Source organism: Bidens hawaiensis, unplaced genomic scaffold (assembly GCF_021521415.1).
Source record: "Bidens hawaiensis isolate Kalapana, Puna unplaced genomic scaffold, B.hawaiensis_p1.1 tig00037202_1, whole genome shotgun sequence".
In the NCBI taxonomy this organism is placed as follows: domain Eukaryota; kingdom Viridiplantae; phylum Streptophyta; class Magnoliopsida; order Asterales; family Asteraceae; genus Bidens; species Bidens hawaiensis.
In genome coordinates, this window is record NW_027496482.1 from 37,059 (window position 1) to 61,680 (window position 24,622).

Consider the following 24,622-nt stretch of genomic DNA (forward strand, 5'->3'; position numbering starts at 1 on the left):
TTATAATTTAATGTTCTGTTTTCCTTCTATTGGTGGTAAATTGATAAATATATCAATAAAGGTAACACATCATCTGTATTTAGGCTAAGTGGTTACAACTACTATTGTATGAGAAGTTCTCTTCCCAAAATTGGTTAATAATGAAAATTCTTTAATTATACATATGTGATATTGAGAATGAAATTTTAAGAGCGTACTCGGGTACGGAGCGTTCTCGGGTACGTTTTTGCACATGCATTTTTTTATTAACTTCATTTAAAAAAAATCATTTTGTGATATAAATAGAGTCAATTTATGTACACATAATATAGATGTAATACATTTTTTCATGTACGTTATGTAATTTTATAATTTGGATCATTCCGTGTGTTACACGGGCTCTAAAACTAGTTTTAATATATAATGAGTGTTGTTATTGCTTGTTTAGGTATTAATTTTTTGTTGTACAAAGTTTAGTTATAATGAAGGTTTGTAGAAAGTTTAGGTATAACGAATTTTGTTGTTTAGCAGTCTGCAGACGTTAGAAAGAAAACAATCTTCTTCTTACAAATTGCAGAGGTTTAATCCACCTCTTCTTCTACATATGTCTACAACATATGTCTACAGATGCCTACAGATGTGGTTCGTAGACTGCAGACATTTTTCCTTCGAAAAAACAAACAGCACCATACACATATCACAATATTAGCATACACATAAAAAACTAGATCATGATAACACAAACACAAACACAAATCATAATATCAACCTACACATACAAAACAAGTTCATGCTATTGTGTACACATTTGTATTTACAAACACACCATAATATTAACCTACATAAATAAAACTATTTCATGATATCAAATACACAAACAATAGCATTAATCTACACTTGTTATATGTTCTAAATGTAGAAAAAAACATTCACGACCTATTTATAAACCACATGTATACGTAGAAAAAATAAAGATTTTATTAAACATAACATTTTATGTAAACATTCTTGCTTTTACACATATACAAAACATTAATTAATTGCACAATCTATAAAGAAACATTAATGATTTCGAGTTATTTTAGGATTACATGAAAATTTTAGTTATGAGACAAATGTTTCCAAACTACCCTTTTCCTATTAGAAACATTTAAGGTACAATATTACTAATTACAAGTTTGTCATTTTAAATATAAACCATCAATTATACATAACTAATGGCCAATATAGATTTTCATTCACCTTCGTCAATGTCCACAACCAATAATCTTAAAATGCATCGGTGGTATTTGTGATCGATCATTCCTTATTGTAGATTTTGTAGTACTTAGGTGTCTGGATATATCTCTCTGAATCGTCATACATACATTTAGATTAATGCATTTTAATGCTCCTCTCAAGATCTTAATCTTTTAATTTAGAAAGAAACAAGAACGAACATGTATATTTCCATTGAGAAACTTGTACTTGAAATAGACCAAAGAATTTTATTTTATAGCTTGTGAACCATCAGAACATTAGAACAGTTTGACGGTTTAAAGAACTTGTAGTTTTATTTATAGTAATCGCTTGTTGTCAGCAGTAACTTAATTAGTTACTTTTAATGAATTGCATATGTCAACAATAACTTAGTTGATGATGGACTGCTTCCGCAAACGGTAACCTAGCTATGGTTAATGTTTGATCGTCATCACTAACAAAAGTTCCTATCGATTGCTTAGTTACTTTTAATAGTTACCATTGATCAAGTAGCTAATAAGGACTACTAATTGACAACTTTTTGCAATTTTTCCTTCAACCATGCATACGATAAGCCATTTCTAGAAGCATTTTACTCTTCACTTGATATGGGTGCCACTTGTTGAATGGGCAACGAATCCCCATCAGAGGCTCAACCCTTGGACCCCACCAAGGGTGTTTTCTTCTCAAATCCTCGTGTTCGTTGGTGTCAAAAATCATAATAGTATCAAATGACGTGGCGGACTCCACACCAGGGCCGTCTTTGTGGCATGGCAGGGTAGTCGACGGTCACAGGCTCACCCCGCTAGGCCAAAAAAAATTTCAAAAAAAAATTATATGTATTTTTATCAAAAAATATGTGTATAATCAATGTTTCAATACAATTACATAACCACTAGCTTGGTCTAATGGTAAAGAGGTTTGACATTTAACCAAAAGGTTGTGAGTTTTTAGTCTTATTTGAGACAATTTTACGCTTATTTTTATACAAAAGTGTTTTACACAACTTAAATCATAATCAAATAAACTCATTTATAATTAAATTGTTTAAAGCCAACAAAATGTTTCTTTTACTTAAGGCTCAAAAAAAAGTTCGCCTTTGGCCCAAAATTTTTTTCGTCTTTTCGGAGCCGGCCATGCTCCACACCTTTTAACCAGTGAAGTTTATTTAGATTGTACTTGGGATTTTAGTAAATCCTAGCTAATAAAAATGATTTGATGACACTAAAATCACCAATATTTATGAGTTATATTATCTCTTTTGATTGTTCATGACAAATGTGAAATTACTTAGAGGGTGTTTGGGATTGCTTATCTTATCTTTTATGACTTATAACTTATAGGTTACAAGGTGTTTAAGAAAGTTAAAGATTGTGAGTGTATAAGTCATAAGCTACGACTTTATAAACTTAGAATCCCAAACACCCCAACATAGTATTGTTTTCTTGTAGTTAACCCTTTGAATTATACTGAAGTGTGTGAACTGTTGCTAAAAGAAATAGTTATAAACTTATAATTTATAAAAATATATATAAAAGGTTGTATATAAGTTTAAAAGATGTGATGCTGATTCCAGGTACCAACTGAGTCAAACCCATTTAATCCATGAGTTGAAAGAGTCAAGCCTTTTGATTTATGAATCGAAGATCAAGACGTGAGGTTTTCACACTAACATAGTTTGTCAGAATATTGAGGCCATGTCTATTTCTTTTATATATATAAAGATTTTTCGAGAAAAATAATACGAGAAAAAACACTTGTTATTCATAACTAGCACTATCAATTTACAATATCATTTACTTACGTAATTACATGGTAATTGCATATGGTTGACCTAAAGAAAACTGAAGAAGTCAAGTAGTGGCAATCAGTATGAACAAATGAGAAAATTACGGCCGTTGTCCAAAGAGGAATTGGATCTTTTTCGAATGTCTTCTTCAGAAACTTCCTCGTACTGCTAGTCTGCTACTAGATTTCACTTCGAAACATAAAACTCAATCTAAATAACAAATAATTGTGTAAAAATAATTTAAAAATAAAAGTAATTCCGCATTGACCAAATTCTAATTCTTTGTATTGGTTTTGAACTTTTTGAACTCTTTCCGCTTAGGCTTTCGATTTTGACTGAATAAACTAAAAACCGAAGTTACCGTTACCGAACGGATGAACATGTAAGAATTAAAAAGTATTTTTTTTAATTATATATATATATATATATAACGCTTATTACTATATTATCTAATTAATAAAAGATCATTGATTCTAATACCCTATAAGATAAATGATAATTATTTGATGGACGTAATTACGTTATTCGTTCCACTCTATCGGTATTCACTATCATCAGTACAACCGATCAACAACTTAATCATGTCATTTTCCGTCTCTGCGCTTGCATGATTAACAAATATACAATTACTAATTCTTCTTTCTATCATCACGTTAAAGAATTGATCAACATGACACATTTAGTTTAGTTCGCTATATATGTGTGTATAAATATATACATATGTACACTCTCCTCTCTCTCTCTCTCTACTCTCTCTCTCTCTATCTCTATCTCTCTATATATACACACATATATAGCCCTACCAATAGAATTAATACAAATAGAAAAGTTGGAGACTTAGGTGGACCAAACAAATGAACGATTCCACCACCGAGTCAAACTCCATATTATTACCGAGTCTCAACGAGGTGGAGATGATCATCGGATACACCTTCAAAAACAAGGAGTTACTAAACGAAGCTTTTACTCACAACTCTTATAAAGATCACCTCGATCCTCAAACATCCAACGAGCGGCTCGAGTACCTTGGAGACTCGGTTTTGAATCTCATGTTTGCCAAACAACATTATTTTTCATACCCGAAAATGAAGTCTGGCGAGTTGACTCAGTTACGAGCAGCAAATGTTGACACTGAAGCCTTGGCTCGTGTTGGGTTCAAACACGGGTTACATAGGTTTCTCAAACATGATGATCCGTCGCTTAATGAAAGGGTATGAATTATTATTATTATTATTATTATTATTATTATTATTATTATTATTATTATTATTATTTAGTGAATAAACCATTTCATTTCAAATAAAAGCATCCAATTACAATAAAGAGGCAGCTAAGCTGGTAACAAGCTGCACCGCCACCCCTTTTGAATGAGAAAACCGATCCTATTGAAAACAAAATTATCGTTCTTCGGCTATGTATTAATAATACTGAAAACAAAACTGATCCGTCGCTAATCAGTCGCTATTATTATTATTATTATTATTATTATTATTTGGTATGAACGTTTTTTTATTATTGATTGATTATATAATTTGGTTGATTAAAGATTTGCAGGTTGAAGAATTTAAGGAAGGAATAAAACAATACCCTTTGCATTCTCAAGGGATGATCAATTCACCAAAAATACTTGCTGACATTGTTGAAGCTGTTATTGGTGCTGTATATGTTGATACCGGGTTATCAATCGATGATACATGGGAGGTAAACGGGTTCACCTTTTTTTTATTACTCGTATTATTTAGTATAACGAAATTTGAAACTGGCAAAATTAGCGACTGATTAGCGACACATATGGTCACAAAACTAGTGACATAGAAAACAAAATGTTTGTGCATCGGTCGCTAATTTAAAAGAAAACTAAAAATAATTTGTTTTATTTATAAAAGAAATAGTAAAATAAATGAAAGACTCGGTCATAAAAACATACAAAAGTTTTTAAATCAGTAAAGCAAATAAACAAACTTTGGAACTTTTAAAAAATTAAGACAAGTTGGATTTTTATAACTAAACTGTGATTAATAATAATCTGTTTCGGCAATATGATCAATGTCAATACACGTTTTCACTTCCAATGCTACGGTCAATATCACTATAATGAAAAAAATATCCAACATTCTGATTCGTATATGTCAATAAATTGTTCATTAGGGACAAACAGAGTTATTTTCCCGTTAGATTAGGACTGCTCGTGTCAACGAATTCAAAGTTAGGAGTTCCATTTATGACATTTAATGGAGCATAGTTTAGATTATTAAAAACCCATACCATTTAACTATAAATAAAAAACTATGTTGTCGCAAAGTCAGTCGTCAATCTTATAAGAAGTAGACGAGGCTGGTTGCAAAAAAGTCGTAAATACTCTTTTCTGGCAATAGCTGATTAAACAGTGACTTGTTTGCATGTTCACAGGTTGTGAAGAATCTGTTGGAACCTTTGACGACACCGGAAAACCTTAGTTTGAATCCGGTGAAGAAGTTGAACGAAACGTGCCAAAAGATGGGGATAAAACTAGAATACAAAAGCCTGTGGATTGAAACCGGAGATATCGAAGTATATAAAGACAACAAACTAATTGGCAAAGGAAACTACAAGAAAAAGAAAACGACTGCTAAGAACAAAGCAGCAGCCGATGCGTACGAGAATCTTATCAAGTTGTTTGATATATGACAAATTACAAACGGTTCTTGTGTGTGTTTGTGTGGTGTGTTTTCATTGAAAAGACAAAGAAATATTGTACATTGCATCCTTGAGGAAGAGAAAGAGTCCCACTTTTGATGGTGGTGTGTATTCATACAATGTAGCAAAAAAGCAAGATTGGATTGCTTGTTATGTATTATAGTTCATGATAATTTAATATAACTTTTATAAGCTCATATCTTGGTTTTTAATGTTAGTTTGTTTTGTTTTACTACTTCCTATAGCATATATAGCAAAACTCGTATCTTTCTCGTTGTGTACTGTCCACAAAAGAGAGAACATTCATATGAAATGCCGCACTTCAAATATCATCAATGTATTTTGAACATAATTACGGATAAGCGCTACTTGGGTGGGGTGATCCTTGGATGGCAAATTTCTAAGAAAGCTCCACCTCCACGTACCCGTGTAAACAAAATTACATATGTGAACTTTTAATTGACAAAACGATCAATATTGGTTGGTTTGAAAATTGAAAGACCAGATGTTAGATAAACTACTTAATTAGTGATGGTATCAAGTGACATATCAAGTTACAAAAGTTCTAAAGATTAACATTGTTGGATTCACTATTAATATAAGTAACAACAACAATAACAACAATAATAATAAATGATTGGATACTCAACGGGCATCTCATTTGTATCCGTTCATATACAGCTCAATATTTTGAATTGAAACCATTGTAAGATATAGAATTTGTTTTATATCAGTTGTATGGACGCACTTAATATGAGGTTTATAGGTCAAATGAGTGTCATCATCCGTCAATCTAATCTTTTTGGTTGAGTTTTTCTGACTAGGCTCTAAGCCCTCTAATATATAATATTGTACTGCAAAATCTTCACTACTAACCCTTAGTTTAATCGTTATCAAAGTTTCTGTAATAGGAAACAAATTTCAATAAAATGACATAATTTAATTCACGTACTCGTGTTGACAAACTAAATATATTATCAACTATATAAATTATAGAGAACACAATCAAACAAACATAAATCTGAAGCCAAGTTGCGTCAATGCTTTGTCTTAAATGCCTCTCTTATTTATAATATAATTAAAATGCATTCAAGGTTTATCTCACATATATCCCTGTTCATTCATTTTACAAGTGATGATGATTTGTGTACTCATTTTCAATGCACACCTATACATACACCAATACATACATATATTACACATAGTCTTCACTGAACACGTGTTTTGCTCTGTTTACAAATCAAGAAGCTTCCTGTATAAACTCTTTAAACTGAGTTTGTTGCCACGTGTTGGGACATGTGTGTGCAGTGCATATCCCTTTCCAGAAATTTTACAGCTCACAAAGCCACATCTTCTCATCACCGATTCTTTTTACGGAAAAAACACTCTCCGACGAACTAAGCCCAAAGGTCAGCCATCATGCTTTATTTATATTAGGTTTTATTTTTCTTTCTTTGATCTTTAGTATGCCTACCAAGTGTTTGATGAAGTGTTTTGTGTAACTGATTTGTTTGTTGAACTGATTTGTTTGAGATGCATACTAGGTTAAATAGAAGTAAGAGCATCAACAACAACAAACCTCCACAAACTGCCACATCAACGCCACATCAGATTCCAAACTTTTTGAAAAAACATCTATTTTCTTTAACAAAAAACCGTCACATCATCACCCTATACAATTTATATCTAATTAAATTATTTGGATTTATGATATGTTTATTGATTTGTTTATTATTTACTTGCTTTTTTGTTTGATTGTATCCAGCTGGAGTCTGCAGGTGGTTTGATTCCAAGGACCCATCCATCAAAAACTTTTATCCACAACAAAGGAGATTGTTTTACCTCAAGTCTGTTGCAGCCATGTGTACATAAGGCCATCTCCAATGGAGATGACATGGCAATGTTTGAAATTTCAACACAACCTCAAAACAAGAATGAGACCATTGAAGCATGGCATTGGAATTGCAAAAGTTTGTAATTACAAACCGTTTGTAGTATGGCAATGGGACCCATGATCAATTTTTCTTTTTAGAAAAATCCATCATTATTCATTTTCAACCAACTTTTAATTTTATGTTCTCAGTTTTTATATTTAAAACTATAAATTCATCTTCACAGCCCACTTTTACTTTATGTAGGGGTATGGTACTAAACCCGGTTTTACGACCCTAAATTTATTATGTTTGGCTTATTTTATTATATGGACTAATACAATGTTATTGGGCTGTGGGGGTTTTGTGGAGGTAACCCTAACTGGGCTAGGCCATTAGGGTACCATGATGGTGGCCATGAGGCTCTCTATATAAGGAGGTCTCCACCTCCTTATTAAAGGGTGATGCTCAATAAGAGCCACCACCACTTTTTTGTGTCTGTAAACAAGAGATCTTTGAGATTTCTTAGCAGTCACCTCCACACCCCCGAAAAACCATTGCAGGTCTCAAGCAACAGGAGAAGAAGATCAAGACGTGGTTCGTTCATCTCGAAAATCCGTGGAAACATCGTCATGGATCAGGTCAGATTCATTTCGTGCTTCGACATTGGCGCCATCCGTGGGACGGCAACGAACTACCCTTCGATCTTCCTCTCGGCTGTCAGATCTCTCCCAAGAAAAACCCAGATCTGGAAGTTTACAGAAAAAGGCTTCAAGGCTTGTTCTATTAAAGCTCAAAAAGATCCATAGATCTAAAGGAGGCTTCCAGATCTGTGCAAAAAGAAACTGCCTGATTCGAATGATCAAGTCTCCGGATCTGTGATGGTTTTAAATCCGCTCCGGGCTTCAGATCTATCTAGATCTGATTTACAGATCTAGATCTAGATTACGACCTGGATTTTAGGTTTAAAATTGCAGATCTAACTCTTAAATTGCAGATCCAAAAATTACCAGACTTCCGCCGCCATGTACGCGCGCCCGCGGATTCTCACTCCGCAGCCATGCATGTGCCGCCGCGGGAACCACCATGTGGGTTTTGCGCAGAAGACTGCCACCACGCATGCTCGCCAGCGGGTCACCATTCCGCCGACATGCGTGAGCGCCCGTGGAAACCACCGCGGAAACCACCATGTGGGTTTTGCGCAAGAGACCTCCGCCACGCGCGCTCGCGAGTCACCACTCCATCGCCGTGCATGCGCGCATCAGGCCACGCGCCAAACTTAAAGGTTGGGAATCCTCATAATATCCCATATGGCTACGCGCAATACTTAAAGGTCGGGAATCCTCATAATATCCCATATGGCTACGCGCCATACTTAAAGGTTGGGAATCCTCATAATATCCCATATGGCTACGCGCCATACTTAAAGGTTGGGAATCCTCATAATATCCCATATGGCTACACGCCATACTTAAAGGTTGGGAATCCTCATAACATCCCATATGGCTACACGCCATACTTAAAGGTTGGGAATCCTCATAAAATCCCATATGGCTACACGCCATACTTAAAGGTTGGGAATCCTCATAATATCTCATATGGCTACGCGCCATACTTAAAGGTTGGGAATCCTCATAAACCCATCAGGCCACGCGCCAAACTTAAAGGTTGGGAATCCTCATAAACCCATCAGGCCAAGCGCCAAACTTAAAGGTTGGGAATCCTCATAAACCCATACGGCTTCGCGCCGAATACAAGACCGAACGCGGCTCCGCTCCGTTCAACATGCGCACCACCATGATGCTTGAGCGCAGTCGCATATCACATGCTCACGCATCACATATGCTCACGCATATTACATATGCTTACGCATCACATGCTCACACATATCACATCAGTGCACGCAACATCTGCGCATGGCGCATGACACAAAGTCTGCGCGCACGCGCATGCAACATCTGCGCGTGGCGCGGGACATAAAGTCTACGTGCATGCGCATGCGACATCTGCGCGTGGCGCATGACAAAACCAAAGCCTATGCGCAAGCGCATGAAACATCTGCGCATGACATACAGTCTACGCGCACGCGCACGCAACATCTGCGCATGGCACAAAGTCTACGCGCACGCGCATGCAACATCTGCACATGGCGCGGGACATAAAGTCTACGCGCACGCGCATGCAACATCTGCACGTGGCGCATAACACAAAGCCAAAGCCTATGCGCCAGCGACACAGCAAATGAGAATAGTCTAATCCCAAATCAGGATAAGGACAACCTCATTTAGCAGCAATGAACTAGGGGACTATCGTGGTATACCACCACTGCATTATCGCGATGGAAGACATCCGAATCTTAGGGCGGGAGCCTAACAATATCCCAAACGGCCACGCGCCAATGTCCGGCTACGAGTCGCACAAGCACCCATAACATTATTACTATGGCCGTTTGTGCCTCCATTATTATTTTAAAGACAAGCCGGGATAGTCATCCTGCGTAGAAGAGGCCCTTGTGGGCCAGTCATTATCATTATTATTATAGCTCGTAAGCCACAACTCGCGCAAGCTTTATTATTATTATAGCTCGTAAGCCGCAACTCGCGCAAGCTTCATTATTCTTATAGCTCGTAAGTCGCCTCACGCGCAGGCTTTATTATTCTTATAGCTCGTAAGTCGCCTCACGCGCAAGCTTTATTATTCTTTCTTATAGCTCGTAAGTCGCCTCACGCGCAAGCTTTATTATTCTAGCTCGTAAGTCGCCTCACGCGCAAGCTTTATTATTCTTATAGCTCGTAAATCGCCTCGCGCGCAAGCTTCATTATTCTTATAGCTCGTAAGTCGCCTCACGCGCAAGCTTTATTATTCTTATAGCTCATAAGTCGCCTCGCGCGCAGGCTTTATTATTCTTATAGCTCGTAAGTCGCCTCGCGCGCAGGCTTTATTATTCTTATAGCTCGTAAGTCGCCTCGCGCGCAGGCTTTATTATTCTTATAGCTCGTAAGTCGCCTCGCGCGCAGTTTTTATTATTCTTATAGATCCGTAAGTCGCCTCACGCGCAGGCTTTATTATTCTCATAGATCCGTAAGTCGCCTCGCGCGCAGGCTTTATTATTCTCATAACTCGTAAGCTGCCTCGCGCGCAAGTTATGTTACATTATTATCTAGATGCGCGCTCCATCTTTTATCAGGCCTCGCGCCACTATGATGCGTGCTATATCTTATTTATGCCAGGGCACCATCATTAGCATAAGGACCGCAACATGTCACCATCATGAAGAAAACCTCCCAAAACTCAAAGACAATAAAGACAAGGCCGAAGAAAATGGAAAAAACCGCCTTATGGCCTAACACACCTCATAAAGTCCAGCGCTCCACCTAGACGCTTGCGCGCCCAGGAGCAACGCTGGACTTGGGGGGCTTGTAGGGGTATGGTACTAAACCCGGTTTTACAACCCTAAATTTATTATGTTTGGCTTATTTTATTATATGGACTAATACAATGTTATTGGGCTGTGGGGGTTTTGTGGAGGTAACCCTAACTGGGCTAGGCCCATTAGGGTACCATGATGGTGGCCATGAGGCTCTCTATATAAGGAGGTCTCCACCTCCTTATTAAAGGGTGATGCTCAATAAGAGCCACCACCACTTTTTTGTGTCTGTAAACAAGAGATCTTTGAGATTTCTTAGCAGTCACCTCCACACCCCCGAAAAACCATTGCAGGTCTCAAGCAACCGGAGAAGAAGATCAAGACGTGGTTCGTTCATCTCGAAAATCCGTGGAAACATCGTCATGGATCAGGTCAGATTCATTTCGTGCTTCGACAATATACACACACACTTATGTTTCCTATTTGTATGAATGATATACTTTCTATATATGTTGTTGCTTTATGTGCTTACCATTTTTTTTAATCAGTTTGGATGTTGAATTATGCAGTGACTTGCATTCCCTTCATTTGCCACACACGTTTATGTATTTTATGTTCACGACTCCCATTTGCTGCCAATGAGTTGTATTTAAATTATCTTCTTCTAATTTCAGTATTAGGTGCGGGTTTTCGAATATCGGGTAAAATTCATAATATTAGAGTTTTGGGATATGTTTCTGCAGTTTGGTAAGGTGATGAGCACAAAGCATAGGTGGTAGCAGGACCATGGAGGATATCACTCCGGAAGCAAACGATGGTGGTGCCATTAAGCCTACATACTAATTCACCTAATTTTACTTGAAGGGTATTTTGGTCGTTCTTGCAGTATTGGTTCTGAAACAATTGTGGGTATATTACGAGTGTGTTTGTTTTGATAACTGCCTGTTTGATTTGTTTGATTTGTGCAGAACCTGAAGAAGGCAGGTTAAAAGCTTTTCACATGATAATAGAAGGTATGTAATCTTTTCTTCTGCTTTTCTATTTTAGTTACTCCAAATATTAAAGTGTGTATAAGCATGATTTAGATTCAACTATTTGATTTTTCTGGCTTTAGGTAAGTAAATAGTCCCCAAGATTTGTGAGAACCCATTACTCGGATAGGAAGACACAAGACAATGGAGAATCACTATACCAATATCTCTTTGAAGTTCATTGTTAAAGAGTTACATTACAAGTTAGGTTACATTTTATTGATTACGGGTCGAATTGACTTGGATTTTGTATATAATTGTGTTTTGTTGGTAGCATGTCAAATTGAAAATGTTGAAAATGTACATGAACAAATTCTTCATTGCGTTTGGCGTGCCCCGCCGCAACGCGCGGGTACGATTACTTGTTCTTTATTATAGTATATCAATATAATTGCATTAACTTAAAAAAATTGCTTGTAAACCTTTATAATCCTTTATTATATGATTTTTGTATGTATATAATTTTCTACAAAAGAAAAGGTCCAATGTGTACTATACTACTATTTAAAGAAAAAAATCCATCTTGGAAATAAAATAAGTTAGTTAGGTGCCCTGTCAAAATCATGCAAACGTGACAGTTTATATTACTAAGCACAGAACCAAAAAAAAACTTAAAAAAGAATTCTAAAAAAAAATTAAGATATTCATTTTATAAAACAATAATATGTCAATGAGCTAGCAATAAACTGGTAAGGAGCAATGAACTGGTAAGGGATAGACCTAGTGTTTCATATGACTCAGGTTCAGTTTGTGCCCCCGTCATTTAGTTTCTGTTCCACCGGGTGATATGAGAGACTAAGCAAGTATGTGACGTTCACTAATTGGATCCTTGAACTAAGCAGGGTTGTAAACAAGAAAGTTTCTCTACCACTTTAGGAGAGAACTATTTGCATTATATACTTGAGTTTGTTACAAATACAAAGGGTAAATAATCAATACAATTAATACATAATATTGACAGAGAATAATTCACGGGATTGAGCAAATCGCGGGATTGAGCAAATCACGGGATTTCGTATCAATTATCTATTAGGGGTTTATCTCACCGCACTTCGTTGTGCCTTCGGGCAAGTGATTAGGGGCGATGGTCTTGAAAGTTTTTCCCGGATCGAAAGACGAATGTATTCCGATGTGGGGAATTTAGCCAGTAGCTTATTTAGGGGGATTCGTTGGCCGTTCAAAAAAAAACAAGCAATAATTATAATCCAAACTTATAATAGGACCATCTGTATAGGTGTTTGTGTGCTGTATCGCGTTCCTTGTACGCTCTTTGGTTCTAGCGTCTTGTTAATTCTTATTTGTTAGCATTCGCCGTTAAATCATAACCTTTTATAGAGACTAGAGAGGTCTCCATGCCATTGAATGTCTTGTTTCTTGAAAGTCAAATGCACCAAAGATTTGATAGCTAAACCCTTCTCGAATTTTTGGTTTAAAAAAGTGTTTTACAATTAACAAGGATTAATCTGAATTTTATAAATAAACCAGTATATGATAATTGACATATTATTTTTTTTTAATGTGTTTGTTGTAGGTATAACATTGCCATATATTCACTTGGACACTTGTAAATAATTACTGTTTTAGATTTAATACATAACTAGTGATGATGAGCATGCCCGTTTTGACTAACACGACAAGAATTGGTCGGTATTAGTTCAGATATATAATATCTAGATAAAAGGAAGTTTTGGGTTGTTGGTGTAACTTCATGATTGGTTATTAATTTATTTGTAAGTGTAACCTTTGAGTAAGAGGTTGTTGTTTGTATAACCTTATAAAAAGTTAGTAGTGCTATATGAAAATCTTATCGAACTTTAAGGGTACCATGTAAAAACCAGTAGTGGTTTGTCTCACTCACATTCCTTTTTAATATAGGATAGGTAATTTCATTCACAAACATCGAGTTAGGGAGTTTGATAGGGGTTGTTTGTTAATCTCTTAACATTTATTAAGAGGCTATTTTTGAATGGTTCATGGTCATTTAATGGTTAAGAGATAACTTTAAGTCTGAATGGTTAAGAAGCTATCTCTTAACAATTACCTTTTAACTATTTAGACTTAAGATTACCTCTTAACCATTAAAATTAAAAGATGGCATCTTAATAGCTGTTAAAAGGCTATCATACAACCTCTTATTGAAAGGAAGATACCAACTTACATTATACATGGTTTGGTGTCACAAAATTATTTTCTAATTTCTTTTTATTCACAAAATTCAAAAAGGTATGTTTTAAATTTAAATAGGTTAAAGTTGATGTCTGTTGCCATAAAAATTTGTAGGGACGATAGATCGGGGTGTAACATGTTGTGAAGTGGCAAACATGGCTTAAAACGAGTTAAACAAATTGGTTCGGGTTAAACGAGTAAAGTTCGGCTCGTAAAAAGGTTGTTTGTTTATGATATGATGTTCCCAAAACTAATATTAAGTAGTAGATCGGGTCTCGTATGTTAATACAAACCCAAAATTGATCATAAACGAGCTTAGCATTTGATCGAAATGTTTAATATAAAAAAATAAAAGTTATAATATATATAAAGAGAAAGAAAGTCGTAGTTAGAAAAATATAAATATGAATGTTACCTGTAGGTGTATGGTACGACATTTTATTTATTACATTATATATTATGTTAATTACATTATCATTATTGTCTACTAACTAGGCCCATTGTGCTGGGGGTTTGTGGTGGTAAACCATATCTAGGTCTGGCCCAATAAAGGTTAGGGTTTCATGATGGTAGCCATGGAGTTCCTATATAAGGAGCTTTCATCATTCATTTGAATGACCTTCTCTTGGACCCTTGGTCTCCAACATATTTTTGTGTCTGTAAACAAGAGGAAACTCTTAGCAGTCACCTTCACTCCCTCACTTTTCCATGGCAGATCTCGAGCAACCGGAGAAGAAGACGAAGTCGTCGGTTCGTTCATCTCAAAAACCGGGAAACATCGACATGGATCCAACCCGGATCCATTCCATGTTTCTTCATTAGCAACTCTAGATCAAGAATTCAAGTAGCTCGGATGGTTAAGGTGGTGTGGTTCTAAACAGTTAGTTGTGGGTTCAAATCTTACACGCATTAGATAATTTTTTTAAGTGTGAGCAGCGAAGTGGGTTAAGCCCATTCTCCTTAAACGTTTTTTGGGGTTGTTTGCATACTTTTATGTATAAAGTATGACATATATGCCTATGTTTGGATTGTGTATCTTGAATGTTATATTATATGTTTGTTATGTATAACTAGGAAGCCGTGACGCAGCTTAGATCGAATGCAGTTGAAATTTATCTTGAAACTGTGCATAAAAAAAAGATTAAAAATGGAATTTTTCTTGGGGGTGGAGCAGTCGTAGTTCTGTTCATAGTGGGGATTGTTTGGTTCATTATGGCAAGCAAAGGCGGGGGATCGGGTAAGCGCCCAGAAGGACGAGCAGGATCAGGTAAGCGCCCAGCAGGCAAGGATGAAAATGTGAAAAAGAAACCTAGTAAGGGTAGAGTGCGAAATATATATATTGATGATGAAGCCAAGGAAACAGCACCAAGGCCTAAAAAGCAGAAGCCGAATGACGCAGTGAAAGAGAAAACCGTGGACCCCGATGATGTTGCAAAAGCCTCTAAATCAAAGGGAAAGAAAATCAAGATAAATAAAAAAGAGGCGAATGAGGCGGACATCGAGTCCGATGAGAAAAAGCATCAGCTGGTGGTTCTTAAGGAGATGGTATGTTTTTTTCCTTTTAAAACAAATTAATCTTCCCTTACTGTTTTCAATAACTAATCAACTTTATATTTTTATTTTTTATATTTTTGCAGGGAATCGGGTTTATCTTAATCGGGCTAATCAAGTCGATTGACCTTTGAATTAGTCAGAATTGTTCAACTCACATGTACTTGAATGTCATAATGTAGACCCAAATTCTTGATAAAATTGTTGTATATACTGGTATACATCATAAGATGCTAGCATATATTTCTATATTCTTCTTATACACTTGAACAACATAAACAGAAAGATATACTTCATTGCTGAATATTAATTATCAACATTCGGTCGGTTTTCGATACGGTACTGGAACTAAAACAAAACGTGGTGAGTCTACACGAATTTGGTCGGTTTCCGTTGCTTTCGGCACGGTACCGTAACTAACAAAATAATTAAAAAAGAACAAACACAAAATTTACATTTGGTAGGTTTTCATTACGTTTATTACGGCTGGGAAACACACACACACTACCAATAGGTTGCCGCAAAGTGGCCCAATCGGGGCTTTGCGGCACCAAACTCCTTAATTATATCATATAATAATTGTTAGAAGAATGTTAAAATGTTATAATGGTAAGAACTTGGGAGCAAGCCCTTAGAATACTCGTGAAAATAGGTAGCGAGTCCTACTAATACTTGCAAAGAACAAGGAGCGAGCCCTGCTAATACATGCTAAGAATTAGGGAGCGAGCCCTGGTAATACATGCGAAGAATTAGAGAGCGGCTCTTATAATATACGCGAAGAATGTAGAATGTTTGAATGTATGAAAGTAAGAAAGAATGTAAGTGCAGGTTTGTGGAGTATGGTATATTCGGATACGAAAGTGTATGTTGTAAACGTATAACATGTGACTTGTTAAACAAGAACTCACCCATCATAACTGACTCTTAGTAGGCATGCAGACAAATAGATTAAAGCAACTAGCTTGATGAGCACACATGGCAGAAAAATATAGAAGCTGACACATGAAGAAATAAGTTTTTATGATGCTTTGTGATGTTTGAACTTGAAAGACGTGTTTGAATGTTTGTTTAAATTAAGAATATGTAATGAATGGTTGAAATTTTTATTATTCTGTGAAAGTTTTATTTATCTCTGATGTTTAGAACTATGTTTATGAATAAATCCAACATACGATAGGGTGCCTGGGTGAAATGGTGAATCCAACATACGGTAGGGTTCCTGGGTGAGTGACCTTACACAACTTCGTATCGCTACTTCGCCACAACACCACGAGTTTTGTTACCTAATTATCTTTTAATTAGCTATGTTTTAGTTGAAATGCTTAATTATTAATGGTGCTTAAAATATATTTACTTATTAAATATTTACTTATATAGAGTTTTTTTTATTAAAAATAATTTATAAGCTAACTTAGTATATCCTTAAGAAATATAGTGTGGTGCTAAGGTATCACCTAGACAAACATAAAATTTTTGTTTTTTAAACATTGTTGATTTATGAATCGGGTTCTTTGAAATATTTACTTTTAGACAGTTTCCTTTAAATAATAAAGTGTCTCGTTTTTTGTCCTTTAACTTAGCGCCCGTCCATTTCATCAGTGGATGATAATAATGATAAGTATAAAGAAAAAAAATGAAAATAAAATAATAAATAAACTAAAAAGACAAAATATACTCCTCATTTAACACTTATAACTAACGGAGTTAATGATTCGGACGTAATTTACAAGAAGTGACAAACCTCAATGATACTGTTGCGAAAAATAAAATTTTAGACGAAAGCCGCATAATTAAATAAATCTTATGGACGAATTTAACACTTTTACTCATTAAAGAAACTTAAATATAATAAGGTAAGTGACCAAATGACTTTTACACATTTTTTATTTTAAATATAAATATTTTTATAATTTAACTAGTTCCATTTACCATAAAATAATCTATTTATTCATAATTCCAGTTTATTAAGAAATATGACTAAGTAACTAACTACTTTTAAATGGTTTGTTTTATGTATTTTTAGTCTATGATTAATTCGTTCGTAAACTTACTAAATCTAGTTAGATTTTCAGCTTTATACCGAATTCATAATAGTGTAATACCACCTACACAGTATATAAATGTTCATACACATAATTTGAAACACCTACACAGTATATATATGAATCTACACACGCTGAAATTTGCACATACACATTCGAAATACCACATACACAGTACATATATGATTCTACACACGATAGAATTTACACATACAAAATTTGAAACACCACCTACGCTATACATATATAAACTTACACAGTACATAAATGATCATACATCCGATAATATTTACACATACACAAATCGAAATACCACTTACAAAATACATATATGAACCTACGCATGATATAATTTACATCTACACAATTCAAAATAACACTTACAGTAACATATAAACCTACACAATACAAAATAAGCTTTTATATTTTTTATATTAAGCTACATATAATAAATGACGGATAATATTAATAACCTACTGTTTTTAGACAAAAATCTGCTAAGGATAATGTATCCAAATCTGTTATGTGAGGTTTAGTGCTAAAATGATAACACCGATTATATGAACGAAACTGAGATGAACACATCGATGTGATTACGAGGGAAAAAGCCCTTAACCTAGATAGTCTTACTCCGGTCAAAACTTATCGAGGTAATCGTTGGTAAAATAACTCCGGTCAAGGATTAATTGGATAATCTTTGGTTGAAGTACTTTAGTCAATGATCAACAAGGTAACCTTTGGTCGATGAGTATATGGTTATCGTGGTCTCCGGCACAAAAAACCCCCGGACGGTGAAAACTATCACCGTCAATTATATTAATAAACAAAAGATGGATACAAATGTGGTGGAGAATCTGATCGAGATTACAAAGAAAGCTAGTGTATAGAGAGAATAATTGCTTCTGCTCTAGTGTGTGTGTAAGTACATGTGTGTAGTTGTAACCTAATTCGATCATAAACTCGATATTTAAAGGGAATAACAACTAACAACTTTTCCTAAAAATCCGGAAGTCTTCCACTAACCACTCCATGACTTTGACCACGTGCCTATAGCCATCCAGTAGCGAATTAAGTGGAGGACCAGGTCTAGGAACCGTTAATGTTGATAAATATCAACATTCATATGAGAAACAATCGTTAACAGCACCAAATACCGAGGATCCATGATCCTGACATAGCTCTGGAACTCTTCAGAAGGATAATTGATCCAGACACGTCTTCAAGAATAACATATCCTCATTACTCGTTATTTGTGACACAACAAGAAGTCCTATAAATCCGCCATTATCCTACTATCTTCATCCACGACTTTGACCACGTGTTTGACAAGTCCAATAGCGAGATATCCGGTGGAATAAGTCTTGGAGCCGTTATACTTATTAAATAACAACCTACACACAAGAAACAATTGTTAATAATACCAAGTACTGAGGACCACTGATCCTGACAGGATCTGTCTAAGGATAACTGATCCAAGAACATATGTCAGGATAACGTATCCACAGTGTCAAATTTCCGTGCCCTAGCACCTAAACTTTCAAAATAATGACATACATATTCATGATATCATCTACATCGAACATATATGAACCCACACAATATTTATTTATAAAAAATTAGTGCCACCCGGCGCGTTGCGTCGGAGCACATTGGTAAAGTCCGAACGTTGGTAAATCCCAAACGTTGTTGGTCTCGGGCGCTAGGACAGTAAGTCGACACGAATTCCTTTGGTTCGATTACGTGTCTTATATATCGGAATTAAAACAAAAAGAAGTATAAAAAACTGAGGTTGACCAATGGGTTGGCGATGGTTGGTAAAACTCGGGCATTGGTAAAAACTGAGCGTTTTCAATCTCGGGCATTGAGGTGGCGAGTCTACGCAAATTCGGTTGGTCTTCGTCGCGATTGTTATGGTGATTAGAACTAAATAAAAAATAATTTGGCATTTGGTCGTTTCCGTTACGTTCGTTACAACGCTGAAACTAAAAAAAAGGTGAATCTACACGAATTCGGTCGGCAATCGTCACGTTTGTTACGATACCGAAACTAAAACAAAAAAAGGAAAAAAAGAAAAAAACAACAAAAATGATTCTATGTAATTCAATATGAAAGTATTTGTAAATAATTTAAACCTACACATTAGTATATTTTCAATATATGAAACAAAAGAAAAAACAAGAAAATGAAGTCAAACCTTGGTATTCAAATATTGAGATATGAATATTATGTTAACTTAATCCATTAAATGATTTAATCAAATGTTTAGGGAACTCGTTAATTGAGAATTTTGTTATGGTAGAATATGACCAAACTATCCTTTTATAATACAAGTATTATAGATGAGTTGTTTATTTATTACAAGAATGACATTATCTCGCATGAGCCACCTCTCTCTCTCTCTATATACTTATATCTCCCCGTGAGTGTGTTTGAGAGAGAGAGAGAACCCTATAGCCCCATCGTTTTTTCCTTTTCCGCCCTGCTATGCTCAGACCACTCTTATTAGCAAACCAATAGTGGTTTGTTTCACTATTTGATAAAAAACAAAAATCAAACAAATAGACCAAACTTTGCACTAGAGGTGCAAAAAACCCAAACCCGGAACCGGTTTTCTTTATACCCGGGCTTTTATTATCCGAACCCGTATCCCACCCTACCCATAGGGTGCGGATATGATATGCATTTTAGTACCAAAACCTGTACCCAAACAGGACCCGATTTGTACCCAGTAATACCTGAAAACCCAAAACGGTTCCATACCTAAAACCGGGTCTTTTCCAATACCCGAAACCAAGTTTTTTCCAATACGCGAAATCGGGTTTTTCAAATACCCGAAAATGACTGGATACCCGAAAAATACCTTTAAAAAGTGCAACCCCTAAAAATATCCAATCTATACCCGAAAAAACGTGGATAAAAACCTGGAAAACCCGATAATATGATTTTTTTAATACCCAAAAATAGGGTATTCAAATACCCGCTGTAAAGCCCATAGCGAGGAGTCTAATCACTAATGTGTTATTATCAGCCCGTATAACCCACCCATCATCCCACACCGTTGTCACTCTACACACTCAACTCCGGCAACAAACTACCATACCACCACCACCAGATCAAGCTCATGGACTTCGATATACCAACCGATCTCATAACCAAAACCCAGATCGGATTCCGAACAGCAGCTGGACTATCCTCTTTAAACGACACAACTCTGCCGTCAGTTCCTACGTTCGAAGCGTCGATATCATCCTTAAACTCCTCGCTATCTTACGTCACGTGCAAATTCTGTCAAGCTAAGTTATTAAGAGGCGTACAGTCACTGGTTTGTGTTTATTGTGGTCAGTACCAGAAAACGGATCTTAACCCGGATCCGATTTCCTTTAATTCCACTCACGGGTATACTTGGTTGCTTCAGTCGTTGAGCTTCAATGGATCGGTACGGGTTATTATTATTATTATTATTATTACGTTTGAAATTTATTAGATTGTTGTGATTAAGGGTGCGGTCCGGTGCGGTTTTGGGCTAAAACCGAATCCGAAACCAAACTTGCGATTTTTTATTTTTCAAAACCCTGAATGGTTTTGGTGTTCAATTCGGTTTATTGGAAAGTTCTTTTTTAAAGCTTGAGCTCAGCTCGTTTTGAGCTATTTTTTGAAAGCTATAGCTAGGCTCAGTTTCGAGCTTTTTTATAAATCTCGAGCTCAGCTCGGCTTGTTTTTGTACATTATATTTGAAAAAAATCTTAAACGAGCCTAAGCTCGGCTCGAGCTTGTGTGCAGTACCTTAAACGAGCCTAAGCTTGGCTCGAGCTTGTGTGCAGTACCTTAAACGAGCCTAAGCTTGGCTCGAGCTCGTGTGCAATGCCGTAAATGAGCCTAAGTTCGGCTCGAGCTCTTGTGCAGCATCATAAATGTGCCTAAACTCGGCTTGAGCTCGTGTGCAGTACTTTATACAAGGCAAATCTCACCTCGAGCTAGGATGTACAGAGTGAAATTAATACGCAAAAGTAAAAAATAGTTAAAACTTAAAAATACGCTAGTCCAAACAATCTTCCCATGCAAGGCTCGAGCTTGGGCTCGGTAACTAAATGGGCTTTATTTGAGACTCAGGCTCGATAAAGCTCGGCTTGTTTTGAGCTTTTTATCGATCGGATCACTAAGCGGCTCAAGTGCGGCTCGGCTCGTTTGCACCCCTAAATGCTGCTATTTAAGATAGTAGTTTTTTGTTGATAACTTGAAAATTTACAATCAGGTGTTGTTTTGATTATAATTCTTGGTCCTGTGTATTTCCATTATTACCCCTCACATACAGTTTAATTTACGTTTAGGAAAGAATCGGGTCATTAGCAGAAGGAAGTGGAATAAATGATGGACAGAGTCCTGCAGAAGACGAGTTAACTTTATCCGAGCTTCTAAATTTGAAAATCTCATTGGAGAATATGCCTGTAAAACTTGAAAATAATTTCAATCTCAAAACCTCGGAAACCAACAGTTCTTTAAATGTCGACGCAACTGATTTTGATAGCTTCTTTACAAAGTCAAAGTCAAAGACTGCAAATGCGTCCGATGTACACGAAGAACAACCAGTAGCTAGCAAAGCAGATCAAAATAAGACTGTTGAGGATCAGAGTTCTTTAAATCAAGATACAACTGATTTTCACAACTATTTTACAAAGTCGAAGAGTGCAACAGTGCCGGATGTACACGAAGAACAACCAATTGCCAGCAAAGCAGACCAAAATAAGATCTTTGAGAGTCAAGAAAATTTTTCGTCTGATTGGAATGCGGAGTTTCAATTTGCAGATAACAAATTGGAACATGAAAAGCCCGTATCAGTTGACCTGTTCGAAGGTGCTGAACCTGACCTTGACAACTTCTTTACAAAGTCAAAGTCAAATAATGCAAACCTGTTGGATGTACACGGAGAACAACCAGTTTCCAGCAAAGCAGACCAAAATAAGATCATCGAAGATCAAGAAAATTTTACAGATGATTGGAATGCAGAGTTTCAATTTGCAGATACCAAATTGGAAAATGAAAAGCCCGTATCAGTTGACCCGTTTGAAGGTCCTGAAGCTGATCTTGACAACTTTTTTACAAAGTCAAAGTCAAATAACGTAAACCTGTCGGATGTACACGAAGAACAACCAGTTGCCAGTAAATCAGATCAAGATAAGATCATCGAGGATCAAGAAAATTTTGAATCTGATTGGAATGCAGAGTTTCAATTTGCAGATACCAAACTGGAAAATGAAAAGCCGGTATCAGTTGACCCGTTTGAAGGTGTACACGCTGACATGTCGGCCCACATGGATGCGGCTTTCGGACCGACAGAAACCCGTGATTTCGAAAAAGCTGATAATTCTTCCGACCTGTTTCAAGATGATCTTTTTGCCAACGTGAACACTGCATCTTTACGAGACAATCAGAAAGATTCAACAACGGATTGGTTCGAAGACACCAACTGGCAGAAAAGTAGTACCGACAACACGGGTACCATTAAAGATGATAACTTGTTTGATATTAAACCGAATGTAAACGACTCAATTCCTTTTGAAAAGCCAAATCTTGATAATTCAGACTGGTTTCAAAATAGTCAATGGGCGATTGGCGGTTCTAGTTCCACTACGAATATTATGGTCAACAAAGACGACTATGATGATGACGGGTTTGGTGATTGGAATGCTTTCATAAGCTCAACTGCTAATCAAGATTCTGTTAAAGATTCTATCCAAGGTTCGGATTTAAATTTGTTTCAATCGGCAGTTGATTCACAGGAAGTTGATTTTGGCGACTTCTTGCAGTCAGAAGTATCTACCGGAAACAGGTAAAACAAAGTTTTAGGTTCTTGAAGAATAAAATAACAAAAAAATAACAGCTTTTTTCTTGGATTCTTTAAAGTTTTGAATCATATAGAACGGATCGTGAGAACACTAAAAAGATACGAGAAAACCGAGAAAGCTACTACTGGCTAATAATTTTTTTTTATTATAAGGCTAGAAATGTCAAAAAGATTTAAAAAAAATAAAAAAATGAATATGTAGCTAATATAAGATACATATATGCACCTCGTATGAGATACATATAGGTATTTTCGTATGAGATACATGTAGGTATTATCGTGAGTTACATATTTGTAACTTTGTGAGCTACATATATTTTTTATATATATGTTTTTTTTTTAATTTTTACATTTCTAACCTTATAATTAAAAGAAATGAAATCTTTTAAAAAAAACTGATTGGTTGATAGTAGTTTTTTCGGTTTTTTCTGTAAGTTTGTGGTTTTTTCATATTATTAAAAGTTGAACTTTACATGATTTTTTAACAAACAAAACAACATTGTTTGGATGTTTTTAATGTTACAAAAAATAGGAATAAAAAAAAATAAAATGTTTTATGCTTTGTTAAACAACAATTCATTATTATCTTTACATGTTTCTTTTACATATCCAGGAATGCTAATGCTGAAGTTGGAAATAATGGGGAGGGTTCAAAGAATGACAAAAATACCCTTAATGCATCCACTGGTCCGAAAGATGATGTACAAATGCTGATGTCACAGATGCATGATTTGTCGTTCATGCTTAAAGACGAGCTTTCAGTTCCCTCAAAGCCCGATGATTTTGGCACGTTTCATAGTTAAAAGACCAAGGTGAGACGTGTGTGTGTGTATGTGAACTCGGTGTTTGGTTTTTGAGTTCGGTTTTATTGTTTAATGACATTGTTAATCTTGTTGTACCACTTGTATGCTTTTGAGTCGGATTATTAAGAGAATATAGTGTATATGTTTACATATATTTGTTTTATCTATAATACACAAATGTGTTTATGTAATTGTGTAACCGCGTTTCTCTCTCTTGGGACAAAATTAGAGGTGCGCAAAAAACCCAAACCATAACCCGGAACTGG

At 35.8% G+C, this 24,622-nt stretch overlaps 2 protein-coding genes across 2 annotated transcripts; both read left to right on the forward strand.

Annotated features, from left to right (window-relative positions):
- Window positions 1–3,773: 3,773 nt before the first annotated feature.
- LOC143589052 (ribonuclease 3-like protein 3) lies at window positions 3,774–5,829 on the forward strand. Its single transcript, XM_077069910.1, has 3 exons — window positions 3,774–4,218; window positions 4,562–4,708; window positions 5,417–5,829. The coding sequence occupies exons 1-3, from the start codon at window positions 3,862–3,864 to the stop codon at window positions 5,672–5,674; spliced, it is 762 nt and encodes a 253-aa protein (XP_076926025.1). The 5' UTR covers window positions 3,774–3,861; the 3' UTR covers window positions 5,675–5,829.
- Window positions 5,830–20,832: 15,003 nt separating this feature from the next.
- Window positions 20,833–24,530, forward strand: LOC143589056 (uncharacterized). The gene is made up of 3 exons (XM_077069912.1): window positions 20,833–21,147; window positions 22,040–23,538; window positions 24,167–24,530. The coding sequence occupies exons 1-3, from the start codon at window positions 20,833–20,835 to the stop codon at window positions 24,354–24,356; spliced, it is 2,004 nt and encodes a 667-aa protein (XP_076926027.1). The 3' UTR covers window positions 24,357–24,530.
- The last annotated feature ends 92 nt before the right edge of the window (window positions 24,531–24,622 follow it).

Bases quoted from the DNA above. Each gene is read 5' to 3' on its own strand.
- LOC143589052 (XM_077069910.1), top strand. From the start codon at position 3,862: ATGAACGATTCCACCACCGAGTCAAACTCCATATTATTACCGAGTCTC. The intron at 4,219-4,561 runs GTATGAATTATT...AAAGATTTGCAG, and splicing joins ATCCGTCGCTTAATGAAAGG to GTTGAAGAATTTAAGGAAGG. The intron at 4,709-5,416 runs GTAAACGGGTTC...GCATGTTCACAG, and splicing joins CAATCGATGATACATGGGAG to GTTGTGAAGAATCTGTTGGA.
- LOC143589056 (XM_077069912.1), top strand. From the start codon at position 20,833: ATGGACTTCGATATACCAACCGATCTCATAACCAAAACCCAGATCGGA. The intron at 21,148-22,039 runs GTACGGGTTATT...ATTTACGTTTAG, and splicing joins CGTTGAGCTTCAATGGATCG to GAAAGAATCGGGTCATTAGC. The intron at 23,539-24,166 runs GTAAAACAAAGT...TTACATATCCAG, and splicing joins GAAGTATCTACCGGAAACAG to GAATGCTAATGCTGAAGTTG.